Here is a 19188-nt window from a genome sequence, read left to right on the forward strand (position 1 = left end):
AAATAGTCTGCTCTGCCATATGAATCATCTGTTTTAAATTTATTATGAAAATAATAAAATATTATTTTAAAACCTTGGAGCATGGTGTAAAATATCAAAATTTTAATTCAAGCTTATTGCCCAAATATTTTTAAAAAGCTTTTCTTAAAATTTTTCCTCCTAGGTTTTTTTTTAAAGGATTGTGTTCTTAGATTCTCAAGTAATTTAAGAACATTCATATATATATATGTGTGTGTGTGTGTGTGTGTGTATGTGTATGTGTATATATATATATATATATATATATATAGAGTTTTCTTTAACTGAGCTGCTGTTGGAATTTTTGGCAAAATATATCTTAACTGTGTCTAGATAGCTTCCCTTAGAGATTTGTATCACTTTCTTTTTGACTTTTAAAATGAATTATAGTTATTAAATTTAAAATTATTTTACATTAGAAATATATATACTATTGGTAAATAGAGATTCTGATATTCCAGCAAGTGCTCTAAATATATGAAATTCCTTCCAGGCACAGTGGCTCACACCTGTAATCCCAGCACTTTGGGATGCCAAAGTGGTCGGATCACCTGAGGTCAGGAATTCAAGACCAGCCTGGCCAACATGGTGAAACCCCATCTCTACTAAAAATACAAAAAATTAGCTGGGCGTGGTGGCAGGCACCTGTAATGGCAGCTACCTGGGAGGCTGAGGTGGAAGAATTGCTTGAACCCAGGAGGTAGAGGTTGCACTCTAGCTTGGGTGACAGAGTGAGACTCCCTCTCAAAACAAAAACAAAAAACAAACAAACAAACAAAATATATATATATATAAAATTCCTGTGTATATTATTTAAATAGGAAATACATAGCCTTAAGCTTTTTTTTTTTTTTTTTTTTGGGGAGACAGGGTATTGCTCTGTCACCCAGTGCAGTGGTATGATCATAACTCACTGCAGCCTCTACCTGCTGGGCTCAAGCTATCCTTCTTCAGCCTCCTGAGCAGCTGAGACTACAGGCACCCATCATTAAACCTGGCTAATTTAAAAACATCTTCAGTAGAGGTGGGGCCTCACCATGTTCCCCAGGCAAGTCAGGAACTCCCAGGCTCAAGTGATCATTCTCCCTCGGCCTCCCAAAGTGCTGGGATTACAGCTGTGAGCCAATGTGCCTATCTGCCTTTAGCTTTTTAATAGTAATCTAAAAATTAGTTTGGATTTAAATAATTTTTCCTATTTTTAAAAGGAAGAGAAATGTGATAAATAATAATTGTACACTTAATGTTTTAAACTGTTTCTTGTAGATGCACAGTTGGATAAGATGGGGTTCACAATTATCAGAAAATGCATCAGTGCTGTTGAAACACGAGGTAATATGATTGAATCATTTCATTCATGAGAGGCTATAGGTATGTAAAATCTAAAAGTCATTAAAAATACTTCTTGCTTTTAAGTGTTACAGAATGAAACGTGTTAACACAAATGCTCATTCTGAGTATCAGAAGGATCAGTTATTCATTTACTATGACAATGAGGGATTTTCCTTTTTATTTACATATTTCTTTCCTATATTAAAACATGAGGTCAGTGTTGAAATGAGAATTGTCTTAGTCTGTTAGATCTGCCATAGCAAGATACCACAGATTGGGTGGCTTAAAGAATAGAAATTTATTTTCTCGTGGTTCTGGAGGCTGGAAGTTCAAAATCAAGGTGTCAAATTCAAGGTTTCTTCTGAGGCCTCCCCACTTGGCTTGCAGGTGGCCCCCTTCCCGCTTTGTCCTTAGATTGCCTTTTTTCCTTTGCACCCATGTCCCTGGTGTCTCTTTTACATGTCAAAGTTTCTTCTTATAAGGGCCTATTAGATTAGGGCCCACCCTAAAGGCCTCTTTAAAGCTCCCATCTCTAAATACAGTCACATTCTGAGAAACTGGTGTTTAGGGCTTCTACATAAGAATTTTAGGGGGATACAGTTCAGCCCATAAGAATCCTTAGAAGAATCAGTAGTGATGTACAACTCATCGTAATCACTTTTGGTTGAAGCACTCTGAAGATACTCTCCACCCTCCATTGTTGTGTGGGTCCCTGTTTAAAAAAATCAGCTTGCCAGACGCGGTGGCTCACGCTGGTAATCCCAGCACTTTGGGAGGCTGCGGTGGGCAGATCACCTGAGGCTGGGAGTTCGAGACCATCCTGGCGAACATGGTGAAACCCCATCTCTACTAAAAATACAAAAATTAGCTGGGTGTGGTGCACGCACCTATAATCGCGGCTACTCGGGAGGCTGAGGCAGGAGAATCGGTTGAACCTGGGAGGCAGAGGTTGCAGTGAGCCGAGATCATGTCACTGCACTCCAGCCTGGGTGATAGAGCGAGATTGCATCTCAAAAAAAGAAATCTGCTTTATTGAGGTATAATTTGCAGTCAGTACAATTCACTGATTTCAGCTGTACAAATGGAAGAGTTTTGAATTGAAAACATACACAATTGTGATACTATTACATACACAGAAAATTTCTGTTTCCCTCACTGAGTTCTTTTCTGGCACCTACCTTCCTCCTTTCCTGTATTTGCTGCGTTGCATTTTTATTTTTATTTTTATTTTTTTAAGATAGGGCCTCACTCTGTCACCCAGGCTGGAGTGTGGTGGTGCAGCCATAGCTCACTGCAGCCTCAAATTCCTGGGCTCAAGTGATCCTCCTGCCTGGGCCTCCCAAAATACTGGAATTATAGACATGAGCCACCATGCTTGTCCCTGAGCTATTTTTTAATCACGCATGTTCTGCGCTCCCCCCACCTTTTTTTTTTTTTAACATCTTCAGCATTTTTGTACAAATGGAATCATGCAGTTCATAGTCTTTTGACTCTGGCTTTGTCTGTGTAATGCTTTTGAGATTCATCGGTTGGGTGGATACTTAGCTCTGTAAATTTCTGTTTATTGCCTGGTAGTATTCCATTATATGGATATAGACCACAATTTGTTTATCCATTCACCTATTGATAAATATTTGGGTTGTTTGTGTTTCTGTTTTAAATTTAGGGAAAACTAATTCCTCCACTGACCAATAACCCAAAACATTTTTTTTTAAGTCTCTAAGCAAAAATTGGGCCCTTTTGCTATGCAGCCATTCCAGCAGACTTTGGAGATACTAAATATTAAACATTGCAAAACAGCCTATTTCTGGAGGTTGACATTCTCTTTGTTTAGCGATCTAGTGAAGTATGTATAAATGGAATATTTAATTCACTCTCATATATTCTGTATTCCAGTCCGACTTTGGATGCCTTAGTGGGGTGAAGTACTGCCTTCACATTCTCTCTCCAAACAAGGTCTTTGTTATAAAGACAGGACTGCCACCTGTGAAACTAGTGTGTAGGATATCGGCGGAGTAGGAGCTGTTGTATGATTTGGGGATTTGCCCATCAATAACAACAACGTATGCCACAGAAAGCCATTCTTCCCACATTCTCTTACAGTGGCAATTCACACTGGCAGGTTTTCATTCATTTCAATCTGCACTGAAGCTGAGCCGGCAATTTGTTTCTTATCCTGGTACCTCGAAAGAATTTCAGAAAAAATCCCTGCAATTTTAGTATCTTTCACTTGACACTCATGTTTCTTTTTTTCTGAGTTTCTTAAGTAGAACTTTGTGTCATTTGCATGCTTATTAATTTGGATAAATTCTTTCCCAAAAGGGCATGTTTTATACATACTTATTTCTGCCTGAATAGATGCAGATCTATCTAGAAGGCTTTCTGATTGGTATGTGTAGTTTTATGGAGTGTTACATACATTGAATGACATAAATATATATTGGAATCTGGAGGCATTGAATATGTTTTTATAAGTATATAGATGTTGAATAGGTCTACACATTTTATGTTAGCTTTTCTCATTTAAAAATAAGAGACAAAAAGCATATATTTTTCTTTTTGAATATTTTTCCCCCCAAAGGTCTTCCATTACTGAAACTTTTGCTTTCAGTGGAGTAATAGACTAAAAATAAGAGTTTAAAAGAATCAACAGAACTTATTATTAAAAATGATGAGGACAGCTGGGGGCACTGGCTCACACCTATAATCCCAGCACTTTGGGAGGTTGAGGTGGGAGGATTGCTTGAGCCCAAGAGTTCAAGACCAGTCTGGGCAACATAGCATGACCCTGTCTGTATAAAAATTTTTTTTAAAAAATTAGCTGAGTGTTATAGTGTTTGCTTGTAGTGACAGCTACTCAGGAGGCTGAGGCGGGAGGATCACTGGATCCCAGGGGTCGAGGCTACAGTGAGCTTGGAAAACAGGTAAAGAGATGGAAATAGTTGGTAAATAGCATTAATAACTATTGTACACTTCTCGAGTCTATGTGACTGATGACCAGAAGCATTTAATGAGATCTAATTGAAGAATTACTTCTAATCACCGTTTTCATGTTCTAAATATGATTATCTAAAAACTAGTATTTCATATGGTTTGGTTAAAGCCATTAGCCTTTTTCTTACCTTTTCATTTCATGTCTTTCTGTTTTTGATCTGACTGCTTAGAACATATTTATTGGAACATAAACATAAACTCAAAAGACTACTGTGACAATACTTACTATTTTATGGCATTTTTCTTAAGCTATCTATTCAGTATGTGTATGACTTATGAAATGTTCCATATTTTCCTCTTGTAACTTTGTCCCATGGGTTGCACCAACCAGAAAAAGTTTTTAGCTTTGAGCACGAAGTAATTTTTCTCTAATTGTTTTTGTGGCCAAAAGTTTATTTGCCTTGGCTCAGAATAAACTGGAGAACTGGCAGTGCCCAGATTATTCACAGGACAAATACTCAGGAAGCCTGAACATCATTAATTGCATTGACAGGAGCAATTTCTGTGGCTCTGTAGCAGAAACTTCAGTGAATGGTAAAGATACGGGATCCATTGCTGATGTTATAAAAGAAAGTGATTCCAAAAGTCCACATCCAGGAAAATTTCTACATGGTATAGCTGCGGGGGCATATCTAGAGGGTAAAGGCACAGTGTACTGCCTGAGAGGAGCTCTTTTCGCAAACCTGGAGCCTGGAAGCCAAGTTCTGAAGACAGTGGAATTGCCCCTTGTTAGTATAATTAACAGATTGTTAGCAAACACCTAGATTCCATTCTTTGCTTGCCCCTACATCTGCCTCCCAGTAATGGTGGCCAGAGGTGAACTGAGGGGAGCCAGGATACAGATTATGTGTTTGAATCTCTCAGCGTATTCTCTGTGATTCTTTTAGAAATGTCCCCAACAAACATACCTCTGGTCATCAAAAATTAGAAATTGATTGTTCCTGTGTCACCATCAAAGATCGTATGCACTTGGAACATCAGCATCCTTTGATTCAGGTGTAGGATAGCTCTCAGCTGGGGCTCTACTTCCTTTATTTGGAAACTGTCTTCCCCAGCTGGTAATTGGGCCTGATGGCATTCTTCAGAGTGACCACAGAGCAGAAGAGCCACAATGAACCTCCCCCATCAGGTTCCTTGAAAATTGAGCTAATGTATTGAAGGCAGCAGACAGAGCCACAATTTAGGGACATGGGTTTTTCAAGATACGATAAACAGACAACACATGTACATCTCTAAATTGTTCTGTCATAGCCACTTGTCTCCTCCACTAGGGTCTCCTGTGTCCTCCAGCTGCTTCCACTGACAGCTCGATTGTGAAGTGAGCTCCACTTACAAGAGGCTTGTATATAGAGGGTCCCTTCCCACTGTGTTCACATTCTACTAATCCTCCTTAATTCAATCAGATTTTGATTTAATTCTGCCATAAGTTAGTTTTTTTCTGAAGCCATAGACAGATTAGCATAAACAAAGGAGATCATTTTAACTTAAGAGTTTCAGAAAGTAGTATGGACAAAATATTATCTTATTCTAGATTAGGTTGTATATTTTATAGATGTTGATAGAAGAATAGGATTATGACTAAAACTTTTGAAATGAAATATTTGACTTTGAAATTAATTTTTATGAATGGAGCTAATTTCATATAGTTTTTGATCATGAAAATAAAATCTCATTTTGATTAATTTATCACATTTACTCAGAGGTCTTTCTTAAAGTTGCATTTATTAAACCAGTCATTTATTCAAAATGATGAATAAGATGATGAAGATACCCACTTAGAAGTTTATTGTAAAAAAATCATAAAACTGTTCACCTGCAATCAGGCAGCCTTAGGAGAGCCTGTATTTTGTTTGGTTTTGTTTGGTTACGGTATCAAAACCAAGATATTTTTATAATCTTACTGCTTCTACAACATATGTATATATAAAATGAGATACATTTATTTAAATACACTGGATTTTGGAGGCTGAATAAGAAAAATAATTTAAACTGTCTAAGATTTTTTTTTTTTTTTTTTTTTTTTTTGAGACGGAGTCTTGCTCTGTGGCCTAGGCTGGAGTGCAGTGGCTTGATCTCGGCTCACTGCAAGCTCCGTCTCCTGGGTTCACACCCTTCTCCTGCCTCAGCCTCCTGAGTAGCTGGGACTACAGGTGCCCGCCACCAAGCCTGGCTAATTTTTTGTATTTTTAGTAGAGACAGGGTTTCACCGTGTTAGCCAGGATGGTCTTGATCTCCTGACCTCGTGATCCACCCGCCTCGGCCTCCCAAAGTGCTGTGATTACAGGTGTGAGCCACTGCACCCAGCCCTCATTAAGATCTTTGAATAATGTTTTTATGATCAGTGTAAACCCATATTGAAAAATGATAACACATTTTGCCAATTGAAATCATTTTGACTTGGTTCCTTTTACTTTATTTAGTATGACTACTAGAAAACGTATAATTGCATAGGTGGGTCACATTGTCTTTCTGTTGGCCATCCCTGGTCTGGACTTAGGGGCCCTTCATCTCCCTAGCTGTCCAGCCTACCTGGGGCACAGACCTATCACGGCAGCTGTGAGGTTGAGTAAGCCAGTTGGGGAAATTTAATTCACTATCACTGGGAGTAGCCCAAGCTATGATTGAGTGAGAAAAGAAAGAATATGTCATGTCTCTCACATGGGTACTGAGAATCTAGTTCTGTCTGTAGCTCCTAGAGCAGAGGACCAAGCATCTCTGAGGACACACGTTGTGCCTGGCATTGAGCTGGCCTCACACAACACTTGCTCTATTAACTATTCAATTATTGGGACCGTACTCTCTCATACTTACCTTTTGTAGAAAACTAAGAATTAGAAATTACATAAGATTGGACTCATTTTTCCTCTTCTACTAAATTCTCTTCTGGCCTCCAATTGCTTCCGAAGGTGGCTCAGTTCTCCTTACCTCTTTCTTAACATGTTCTTTTGAAAATGACATTTGACGTTTTTATTAAAAACTTTATTTGTGATATTATTGCAGTATTTGCAAGGCTTCAGACAAATGTCTAAACTGTACTATCGTTCTCAGTACTCTTAAGATGACATTTTTAGTGTATAACATATCTTAAATAACAAATAATAAATATATGACCTATGGATATTAATATATTTTGGTAGGACTGGCAGTTACTTATAAATTATTCTAGTTTTGAGATAAGAAAAAACTCCATTTCGCTACAGTATCAGCATAAATTAACAAACCATACTTTTCCATAGAGTAGTTTGCTCATGATGTTTTGGCATGTGTGGGAGTCACATCAACTCGTCTTTCATCCATTTACCAAATATTTGCTAATAATACATACCGGCTGTACCACTAGGAAGTGACTGCTTTTTTACACTGAGCTAAAAGACTTCCTAAAGCAGTTGTTCCCAAACTTTGCTGCACATTGAAATTACCTGGGATCTTTTAAAAACAATTTTTTTTCTTTTTTTTTTTGTGGAGACGCAGTCCCTCTCTGTTACCCAGACTAGAGTGCAGTGGCATGATCTTGGCTCAGTGCAGCCTCCGTCTCCGCCTCCCGGGTTCAAGTGATTCTTCTACCTCAGCCTCCTGAGTAGCTGGGATTACAGGCATGTGCCACAATACCCAGCTAATTTTTTTGTATTTTTAGTAGAGGTGGTGTTTCACCATGTTGGCGAGGCTGGTCTTGAACTCCTGACCTTAAGTATCTACCCTCTTCTGCCTCTCAAAGTGCTGGGATTACAGGCATGAGCCACTGTACCTGGCCTTAAAAATGTTGATGCCAGGCTCTCATACCCTGTCAGCCTGACTTAATTGCTATTGGATGTGGACTGGGAAGTAGGATTCTTTAAATTTCCGCAGATGATTCTAATATGTAGCAAAGTTTGGGAGACCACTGTCCTAATGGGAGAGTTGCTTGTGTGCTGGAGAAGTGGGATACACCATTGTTATCTTCATGTTGATAGTGTCCTGCTTCATGGGGAGCTTTTCTCTGAACGTCTTTTAAAAAATAACACAACCTCGCTGGGCACGGTGGCTCATGCCTGTAATCCCAGCACTTTGGGAGGTCGAGGTGGGTGGATCACCTGAGGTCAGGAGTTTGAGACCAGCCTGGCCAAGATAGTGAAACCCTGTCTCTACCAAAAATACAAAAATTAGCTGGGCATGGTGGCGGGTACCTGTAATCCCAGCTGCTTGGGAGGCTGAGGCAGGAGACTCACTTGAACCCGTGGATGTTGCAGTGAGCCGAGATTGCGCCACTTCACTCTAGCCTGGGTGACAAGAGCGAAATCTGTCTCAAGAAAAAAACAAAAAAAACAACAGGCCAGGCGTGGTGGCTCACGCCCATAATCTCAGCACTTTGGGAGGCCGAGGAGGGGGGATCACAAGGTCAGGAGATCGAGACCATCCTGGCTAACACGGTGAAACTCTGTCTCTACTAAAAACACACACAAAAAATTAGCCGGGTGTGGTGGGGGGCACCTGTAGTCCCAGCTGCTTGGGAGGCTGAGGCAGGAGAATGGTGTGAACCCGGGAGGTGGAGCTTGCAATGAGCGGATTGCGCCACTGCACTCCAGCCTGGGGACAAGAGTGAGACTCTGGAAACAAAAACAAAAAACCCCAAATCCCTGCAACCTAAATCCAAACCAATCAGCAAAGTCCCAAAGAAAATAGCAGAACGTTCTTTTTGTTCCCTCAATAGCAGAAGACTTATCGTAGCTAAACCCTAGTTCTAATCAGAAGCCAGTCAGTTAACCAGTATTTATTAGCATCACAGGACATGCATAGTCATGCTCTAGGCCTCTGGGATACGTGTTCAACGTTGGTTACATACAATCCTTGATTTATTAGTGGCTGACAAAACAAAAGATTTGTAAGTAATTGAAGTGTACCAGATGATCAAAATGTTGCAAATTTGCACCGATTAAGAGAATATGAGTGCATGTTGAAGGATTGGGAAGCATGTGATGTTAATTGAGGACTGTCTTTGGGAGTAGGCTTCCTCAGATTTAAAGGATGGGAAAGTATATTTTGGCGTTTAGAGGAAACTCAGCAAAGATACAGAGAAAGGGTGACTGAGAAAAGACAAACTTGGTTGTGAAGGAAACATGGAGAAACAGTAAAAGCAGGTAATCAGGCTTATGCATTTGATTGTAAAGGAACTGGGTAAATACTAGAAGGTGATAGGTAGCAAAGAAACAGGCATTCAAAAAGTAAATATGAAAACTAATATTGGTAGTCATGCATGGGATGCCCCAGGGTTCTGCTTAGGATGCAGTATTTATAAGTGAGGTAACTGATTCTGGATAATAGGTTTGGCAGTGGGGTAGATAGTGCAGATACAGCCGAATGATTTTGCTGAAGTTGTACCAGTCACATTTAGCAGTTGGTTGTATATAGAGGATAGGAATTCTGCAAGGAATTTTACCTTGAAGTGTTAGTTTGGGTAACGAAGGATGTCAAGGAAATTGAGAGGTCCATGATCTCATAACATATATCAGGAGCACTAAGGGTGCTTCTTGGAAATTCAGATAACTGGTCTCAGTCCACATCTGTTGAATCAGAATTGTTGATGATTGGGTCTCTCTGCTTTAGACAGTGAGAGATTCAATAGGAGCAGTCAGGTGGAGAGAAGAATTTTCTGATCTTCTGCCTTTCGGGGACAGAAGATGCCACAGGGGCTTTCCTGAGAGAGTAGGGTTTATGAAGGCCCTGGGTCATGGTGCCATATAGCATTTGGGATAATGACAGAGAGCATGTGGATGTAAGGTAGAACTTCCATCCTAAAATGTGAGGTTGAGGGAAGAAATAACAAAATGGCTAAATGTAGTCATGTTTCATTGTGTCAGAAGCCAAAAGCAGTTACAATTTCAAATGTGTTTTAGGTGAATCCCAGACATACTCAGAAGTGTTCATGGCAGCTCCTGTTCACTCATCCCACCGTTTTACCTCCAGTCCCTCCCACCTGCCCTCTCTGTGTGACATCTGGCTTCTGGTGCCCCTGTAGTCGTTTATTCCTATGTGGGAAAACATTCCCTTATTCTCAAGTAGCTTTACACCACCTTTCCTCCACTGTCTTGGTCTTGCTGAAACCAACATTACTAACATTACTGTGCAGCCACCATGATTTGTAGCTCTCTCATGATGGAGTCATCTGCTCTGCCCACATCTCTGGAAAAAGACAGTGGGCTTGGCCTTCTCCCCTGCCCCTCCTGCACCTCCTGCACCTCCGACATCTCTCACTCTTGAGCTGAGTTCTGCAGGGCAAGAGGAATTGTCCAGGTTTGCAAGGATGTGGGGTGTCAGAAGGAAGGAATTTTGGCAGAGGGATGAACGAGGGTCAAAGGGTAGATGATGGAAACAGTGTGATGCATTTGGGACCTGAGGGCCATCAGGCAAGTTAGGAGGAGTGGTAGGAATGGAGAGTGGAGGGAGGGAGGGAGGCAGGCACTCAGATTACTCTGCTGAAGGGTTGCCTTGCCTTTGAGTGATAAGGACCTGTCAGGGTTAAGTTCCAAAGTGGTGCAATAAGATAAGCATTTGGAAGGATTCTTAACCTCTCAGACCCTTAGTTCCTTTAAAAAAAAAAAAAAAAGTTTATTCATACTACCTCCCACCCAGCTTTGTGAGGATTAAAGAGCGAGTCTTTGCACATAGTAGATATTCATTAAATGCCTATCTTCATTTCCTTCTTCATCCTTCTCCTGCATTGTTTTAATCTTGAAATGTGCATGTGCCTCATTTGGCAGTTATATTGCCTGGTATTTTAAGTTATATTTCCTATGTTTACTTTGTTTCTGGAACTTTACTGTTTACTCGGAGAAAATGTCTTATTTATCCTTTGCTTGCCTCTTCTGATTTCTAAATACAGGCATGCCTTGCACACATAGTAAGCACTCAGTAAGCATTTGCTTTTTGCTTCAGTATTCAGATTTGACTAAAATTCCATATTGGTAATATTATGTGTCTCAACAATTTCTAAAGTTATTGGAAGAATTTATATGTGGTTGGAATTGGTACTTTCACATAACATGTAGGATTGTTTTTCATTCCTTTATGAATTTATGTCAGCATCTTTCTGAACTGTGGGTAATATATTAGACGTAGACAAGTACATCATGTTATGTGTGAAAGAGTCTTATAGTTTCAGATATTGGAGTGTAATTACATCATTTCTTTGAGTAAGTACAAATGAGCCGCCCCCCATGAGCAGTGCATTGTCTCTTTCTGGGCCTGCATGACACCTAGGTGCATGTACTGTATGATATGCAAAAACAAAGTAACACTCTTTTGCTTAAAAACATCTTTTAGTTGCTATTTTTAAAATAGTCATTACCATTTAAAACTAAATTTGGATGCCACTTTTGTTTATGAAGTTTCTCTTAAAAAATCTTCCATATGTGGATAATTTGAATATTCACTGTAATTTTCTAGAGTATGGCATTAAAATGTCGATCTAGGCAAGCTGTCAGTTATCAAATTCAGCATTGTAACAAGCTGTGAATTCATGGGATAGAAGTAGGAAGCCACATACAAGATTTGACAATCTTTCATTTGTTGCATGTAAAAGCAAATTTATCTTCCTTTGCAAAGCAAAGTTTTAGATTTTTGGAAAACCTTACCGCTTGAAGATTGCTTTGCCTCCAGAGCACTTTGGAATTGTATCGGGTTCTCAAGATGGGCTCTGGTAGAAGATTACAATGTATAATTTCAGTATTAATTTCAGGGGTATGGAAAGGAAGATGTCCAGAGTGAACCTGAAACATATTTTACCAATTGTGCATTAATTTTAAATTGCCAAGGGCAATGAAGAAAATAAAGAACAGCTGTCCTCAGAAAATTTACAGCAAGTAAACTAGAGTTTCTCTCTGTCTCTGTTTTAATCAAAATGGGTGTGAGGTGAGTGTGGGTGGAAATAGAGGACAGTCTTCTGTGGGAGGGAGTTGAAGAGTCTTGTGGTGTCTGCAGAAATGCAAATGCAAAATTGAAATAATAAATCCAGGCACATCAGGACTGAATATTCATTTTCACAATTAGTAATCTTATTTGTTTTAAGGAAACTCTGAGAAACTATTTGTTTCCAAATGAATGGTCACATTAAATTAATAGGGGCAGATCCTTCCTCTGAGACGGCGAACCCCGAGTCCTTGCCTTTACCCCTCGCCCATGTGGTTTAGGGTTTGGTTTAGGACTGTTACTACTTTCCTGTTGTCCAGTGACTGTTTTTTTTCAGCCCATGAATTAAACCTTCTTTTCTCTTTGTTACCTATGGTTTTATACGTTTTCCTCCTCTTTAACGCATCCACAGAATAGAAACGAAGAAAATTAATAGGACTTTATTCTATCCTTACAATAAATCATCTTGCTTCTGGGTGTATTTGGGGTTGGAGGTTGGGTAGTTGTCAGAAAATGACAATGGTATATTTTCAAGTAGTGCTGAAGGTGTTTTTAGAACAGAAGAAACTTGGTGGAACTGTCTTGCTACAGAGTAGGCATGCTAGGCTTTGTTTTTGCATTACATTCTGATGAGGTCTGTGACATTTTATGGTACACTGTTAGCATAGTGGTGAAGAACATTAGCCCAAAAGACTATCTTGATTGTAATCTCAGTTTTACTCCTTATTAACTCTGCCATGTAACCTCTCTGTGTCTTTATCATCTGTGAAATGGGATAAGGATCAGATCTCCTTCATGGGGTTGTTGTGAGAACTAAAAGAGAATGCTTAGGACATTGGCACCTGTTGAATAGCCAGTAAGTGTGAGTTGCTTATTTAGAGATAAATCCAGTCATTGAGGCCAATTATAATTAAGTAGTCTCATTATTGATTTAAGGCTCTAGGAGATTGAAGAACTTTCTATTTTTTTTTTTTTAAATAGCAATTTACATTGGGAAATAAATCACCCAAATTCACTTTATCTGTTAATTTTATGTGGCTCTTAGAACAAACAGCAAAATTAACTGGTTTGGCTTTTAACCTCTTCCTCTTCAGTGATTTGTGGACATTTGAGCATTAAGATATCCTGAGCAGTAAAATAGCCAGAGGCTCAGGAAGAACACCACGGTTTTCAGATTATCTCAAGCTTTTCCTCAGAAGCCAAACAAACACCACAAAACACCCTGAAAACCAAAAGCAGGCATTCTTCCTCCTGGGATTTAGTACCTGCTGCTGCAGCTGCTCTGAGGTAGAGAGGCAGAGGGCAGCAGCGAGACACAACATTAGGCCTTTTCTGATGTTTTCCATCTCTGCAGCAGAGGAATGAAAAGGAATCTTGCAAAAAGCAACGGCCCACTTTTGCCTTGAGTTTGAGTCTCTTTTCTGATTTATTGTAGTAAAGTTTTGCTAGTACTTAAACCTGAGCTACATGAGTGATGAGCTTGAAAATTTATTTAGCTGTCCCATCCTTTCCAGCTTACTTTAATACTTACCTATGCCTGGGCACACACATGTTAGATGGATTTTAGTTGTAATTTTGGGGTATTTCTTACAGGGAAGGTATTAGAGGAAAAAATATTAGAAATATGGTTCCTGTTCTTAAAGATGAGCTTCAATCTAAATTCAAGACAGAGATTTTACTCTACTTTCATGTTAACCAGTTATCCTGCATAGTTCCACGGATACTAGTAGAAGACACAAGACTCCTGGATCTTTGACACTGGACAGTTTATTACTGTCAGTAGCTAGAGCAGTGCATTTTGTGCTCATTCCCTGAGCCCTGATTCCTCAGGGCACTGCAAAGATGGCCAGGTGATACTTAGGGATGATACAGTTGGTTGTGTTATAGGAGGAAAAACTCTGAATGCAGGAAACTCAGATCTTTTATAATGGCCAGCAAGGAAGCCTTTTGCTCTAGGAGACACCATCTCTATTTGCTAAGGCTGCAAGCAACCCTGCTCTTTGCTCCAGAGGGTAGATATTGGAACAGAGGGTGCTTCCACCATGCTGGGGTGGTGTTGGTAGTGGTGAGTGGGTGGTATGATGTGGGGAGATGTTTGTGAGCAGTTGTATCCAGAGGGTGGCAGATCCCAGGTGCTGTGCTGCATTGTCTGCCTTAACTCTTTCTGTAGGCTGTGGTGAGCTATTGACAGATTTGGATGGGAGTGTGTCTTGAGATCTTTGACAGAGAATAGAATTGGTGGGAATAGAATGGGGGTAAGATGGAAGGCAGGGCGGTTGCTTGAATTTGGGGAGTAATTCAGATAAGAAATGATGGAGGTTTAAACTAGAATATTTGCAGTGGAAAGAAGGGATGGATAGGAAGAGAGACTTCGCAGACAAACAGAATTTGATGACCTGCTGGATATTGGAAGTCAGGGAGAGGGGAAAGTGAAAACGGACTCTAAGCCTCCCAGACCAGGTGGATGAGACCTTTTAGCCAAGGCAGAATGCAAGATGAGCAGTAGGTTTGGGAGGGATAGAGACTGGTTTTAGATATTCTGAATGCAAGTGGCATGTTATAAGAAATAGAATGAAAGCAAGAGGAGAGATGGCAGGAATTATTTTTAAAGAGGTAAGGTTTTGAGTGTCTAAGTCAAGATGATAGTGGAGAAAAGGACAGAATCTTTGTGAATGCTTCTATTTTGATGATGAGAGGAAGAAGAATAATGGAGACATAAGACAGAGGGATAGGAGGCGAAGGAAGAAGGATGGTTGTAAGGGAATCCATAAGAGGGGAGATTCCAAGAAGGAAGAAGTCAGCTGTGCCAAATACTCTAGAAAGGTCAGGTTGGTGGAGGAACAAGAAACAACCATTGGGTTTAGTGGCTGGAAAGTCAAACTAGATAATAGCGAGGTTGTACTTGTTTTTTTCTTAGGTGTTATTCTTCTCACAAGAACCATGTGAGACAGGTGGTATTATCCCCATTCGCATGAGCCCCTGAAATGAAGAAACGTGATTTGATTTGTCTAAGTCTCAGAGGTAGAGAGCAGTATACTACAACTTGCTTCCAAGACTGTGTTTTAAATACCCACGCTCTTAACCACAGTGAGCATGAGGAGATGGAGACACTATAGTCTGACCTTTTTTTGAGGATGTTGGAGAGATGAAGGAAAGAAAAACAGAAGACAAGCTGTTAAATAACAAAGTTTAAAAGTTTGAGAGTACTGTAGGAAAGGGAAGTTGGGAGGGAAGATTTAAGTATCACCCACTGAAAGTGTTCATCTAGATTCAGGATTAAGCCATTCTAAAGTTAGACCTGCCTTTTTTCCATAACAACTGCTTCATGGATTCTGAAGGTGCATCCTTGGCCCAAGAGAGATGCGCTGTCTTTGCTGAGGATTGCTGCAACACCTCGGGAGGTCTCTTCATAGTAGACAAGATGTCAATACAGAATCTGCATATGACAATATATTAAAAATTTTAACGTATTGCATTTTATGTTTTTGGAGTATATCACACTCTCTCACACAGTCTCCATAAAACTTGGTAGCTGAGCAGATATATATTAATAGGCTCAGTTGCACATGTGGTATCAGAGGCCAGAACAAGGTAGGATAAACCTGTCACAGGTCACACAACTAGGCAAAGCTGGAGTTTGGAGCCTAGTCTCCCGACTCTAAGCCAGACTTATCCTATGGCAGCAGAAACAGGGTGAGAGGAAGAGTTGGTGGACAGTGCAACTTAGTGGTGATAGGGGAGCTTGATCCTAAGGGAAGGCGCAGAGGCTGTGAGATACTCCTTTTGCCAAGGTTCATGCTGTGAGGAAAAACTGAAGGGCACATTGAGTGAGTCACAGCCAGTGCCTGTATTAGATACTGGGATCGGGAGACCTCTGGGAGAGTGTGGGGCCCCAAAGGTTACTAATGAAATCAGAAACTCCCTGTTACTCCGTCGCTTTCCTCTAGGCCCTGTCTCGGCACTTTGCCAGTAGCTTGGGTAGAAAGAATAGCAACAAGTCTAGGGCATCTGGTCTGAAGCTAAAATGCTTTCTCTTGTGTTGCCTAGAAACTGAAAACAAGGCCAGCCACCTGTAGTATACAGTCCATTTTGACCATAATACAGAGGTTACAGCTGGTAAACTTTCTACCTTTCGTATTTGAGACTTGGATTCGGGAGGATGAGACTTAGCATCAAGCCTTAGGTGCATCTTTAGAAGCCTAAAATTGTCAGTACTTCCAAAAATACGGGTTTAGACCCAGAAGTGAGTATTTGCTTTGCACTTTTAAAAATATTTCTCACTTTTCTCCTGGGATGGGACAGTAGTGAGTGGATGTGACAGACAACCCCAGTGGGCACAGCCACCCTTACGTGCCAAACTGTCTGGTTTCTGTGTTGAGTCTCTGGTTTGTTTGGGAGTGGGAAGACTGTGGGAATGAGATCCTAAGACCTTTCCTAAAAGTGCCTGCTGGTGGGGAGGCTAATCATCACAATACAGAAATGCGTTTACACAAAGAGTAGGAGAAGGCGAACATGCCAGTGAAAGCAAGACTTATATAGGAAAGGGAAAAACAGATTAGTTGGTGGCAAATAATAGCTGTCTGTAATGTTTTTCTATCTGCTGTTCAAATAATTGTCATCCGGGGAAGAACTTACAAATGTTATTGGTGAGCAGGAATTGTATATTTTCCATGAGTCATTCTCGTTAAATAAATTTTGACTCTCTTCCCAGCATGTGCTTTATTTTATGAAAATGGGCTTATAGATTAAAGGCCTTGGTTAGGGCATTTATATGTATCGTGCCTGGCTATTTTGAAATTAATTTTGAGTTTTATACTACAATTAAAGCTTGTAATGATTGCTTGGTATGTGTGAAGCTCATGCACTTGCTTTATAAACATTATCTCCTTTAATGTTCACAGCAACCCAGTTCCCATCATTAACCCCATTTTCAGATGAAGAAGCTGAGCACAGAGAGGCTGAATAACTTGCTAGGTCACATAGCTAGAAGGTGGCAGAGTTGGAAGTTTTCAGGATGTCAGTAACCTTAACTTGTAATAATTTATATCTTGTAACCTTAACACATTTGTATTTCCAAGATCTGTTTGTTTTTTATTTAAATGGAGGTACCAAGGTCCAGAAAGTTTAAAATGTTATTCAGTATTATGTTGAATCTCATCTTTGTACAGCTCTACTTTATCTGCTGCCTCAATGCTTAGGAATTATCCCTTACCCTGCTGCTTGGCAGTATTTAATGCACTGTAAGTGTTACAAATAATGCATTCTTTTCCCAAAGCTTTAGAATTATGTAAATACCATATCTTAAATTTATGATGGTGAATATGTCCCTTTGATGGAATAGTGAGAATCATTCTTCTGTCTGCTTATATTTAAAACCATTTTAATATAAATACACATTTTTGACAGATTGTTATAATGTTATGAATTGCTGAGTATCTTGGAAGAGTATCTTTGTGTATGAACCTGTTTATTTTTATGTAACCCAGTGCAGCAGATAGCCTAGAAAGTGCTTACTATACTTAAACAGACATTTAAACATTAGTGCTTACTGAGGACTAGTTATAAATATATGTAAGGAACACATTATCACATTTTTGTAATCCACCTATGATCTGAAACAATATTCATGAGTCTCTTCATTGCTTTTCTTAATATTACCTTCATAATACATCATTCTTAGCCAGATTGCTAGGTGTTTCCTCACAAGTTTTTCTAATTATTTTATGAAGAGTGCGTTTTTCCTTCATTTTCAAGAATATTTCAAGATTAGCTAATGTTAGTAATTATATATGAAAATATATACATATAAGGCATCTAAAATAATGATTAATATTTTTATGTGCATAAAAGCATGTTTGTTTGTTGTATAACCCATAGAGAAATCTGTCTTTACAGTGCTAGAGGCATATGCAAACCTATATTTGCATTTGTGCATACACATGTGTGTATATATATATGCACATGTGCCTCATTAATAATGAAATGTTAGACTTTTGATGTAAATCCTGTGAATGCCAGTATGAACATTAATGACCTTTTGCCCCTGTTGTCAACACACGTGAGTGCAAATAAATGATTCAGTCCCTCCACAAATATTGATGAAGCATCTCATTCCATGCCAGGCAATCTGCTGGTTACTAGATGAGAGCTGAATGTTAGTTTACAGAACCATGAAATTTGAGAATGTATTTCTGTAGAATCATACGGCTGCAAAATCCTTTTTAATCATTTCATGCCTGTTACCATCAAAGGTGTTTATCTTTCACTTTGAGCCCTTCTCCTTTGTTGTTGTATCTTTTTCTGTCTTGTATTTTATTTCCGTATTTCCTTTACTGATTAATCATCAATATATTAATTGTTCATTTATTTTTCAATTCATTTGTTAAATGTATACCATAGGCTAAGGACAAGTTGAGGTATTAAGAATATGGAGCTATCAGGTATAAAAACTGCCCCTGAAGCTGAAAAGATAAGAAAGAACTTCTTGGCCTATTTAGTTTCAAGTTACTCTCTTTTAATTTTAATTGTCTCTTTAATTTTACCCTGTGTCTTCACTTGATTCCACCTCACTGCCTAAAATATAAGTACTCAACAATTCCTGTGAAATTAACAGGAAATTAAATGTTATGTAATTTCTAGCCTATCTTCTCATTTATTTCCAATTTTTCCTCCCTTTTATTTTGTATTCTCCCTGTTTACCATTTCTATTTTTAAAAATTACCTGTCTTTTCTCTTCTGCTTCCTTTATTCTAATGGTACTTTGTTTTCAAATTCATCACATTTATTTGCCAGTTGCAGCTACTCTAGCCTTTATCTCTACCTCTCTCGTTTACCTGCATTTCTCAGCCCTCTTAAGTTTTATTTTTCTTTTGCATCTGATTTTTTAACTATCCCAGAACATCTTATTTTCTGTGTTGCTTCTCCAGCCCACCTACAGGGACAGTGGATGCCTGCTAGTGCTCAGTA

The 19188-nt window shown here is 39.3% G+C and overlaps 1 protein-coding gene across 13 annotated transcripts in view; it reads left to right on the forward strand.

Moving 5' to 3' along the window:
- ARHGAP10 (Rho GTPase activating protein 10) overlaps positions 1 to 19188 on the forward strand; it is a 340838-nt gene that overhangs the window by 180421 nt on the left and 141229 nt on the right. For 12 of the 13 annotated variants that reach the window (XM_063809062.1, XM_054683876.2, XM_063809064.1 and 9 more), the window contains one exon: positions 1282 to 1347. The exons of the other annotated variant lie outside the window; for it this stretch is intronic. In XM_063809062.1, coding sequence (XP_063665132.1) covers positions 1282 to 1347 — 66 coding nt within the window. The remainder of the gene's footprint in view (positions 1 to 1281; positions 1348 to 19188) is intronic. 13 annotated transcript variants of the gene reach the window in all.

The sequence above is a fragment of the Pan troglodytes genome, chromosome 3 (assembly GCF_028858775.2).
Source record: "Pan troglodytes isolate AG18354 chromosome 3, NHGRI_mPanTro3-v2.0_pri, whole genome shotgun sequence".
Classification (NCBI taxonomy): domain Eukaryota; kingdom Metazoa; phylum Chordata; class Mammalia; order Primates; family Hominidae; genus Pan; species Pan troglodytes.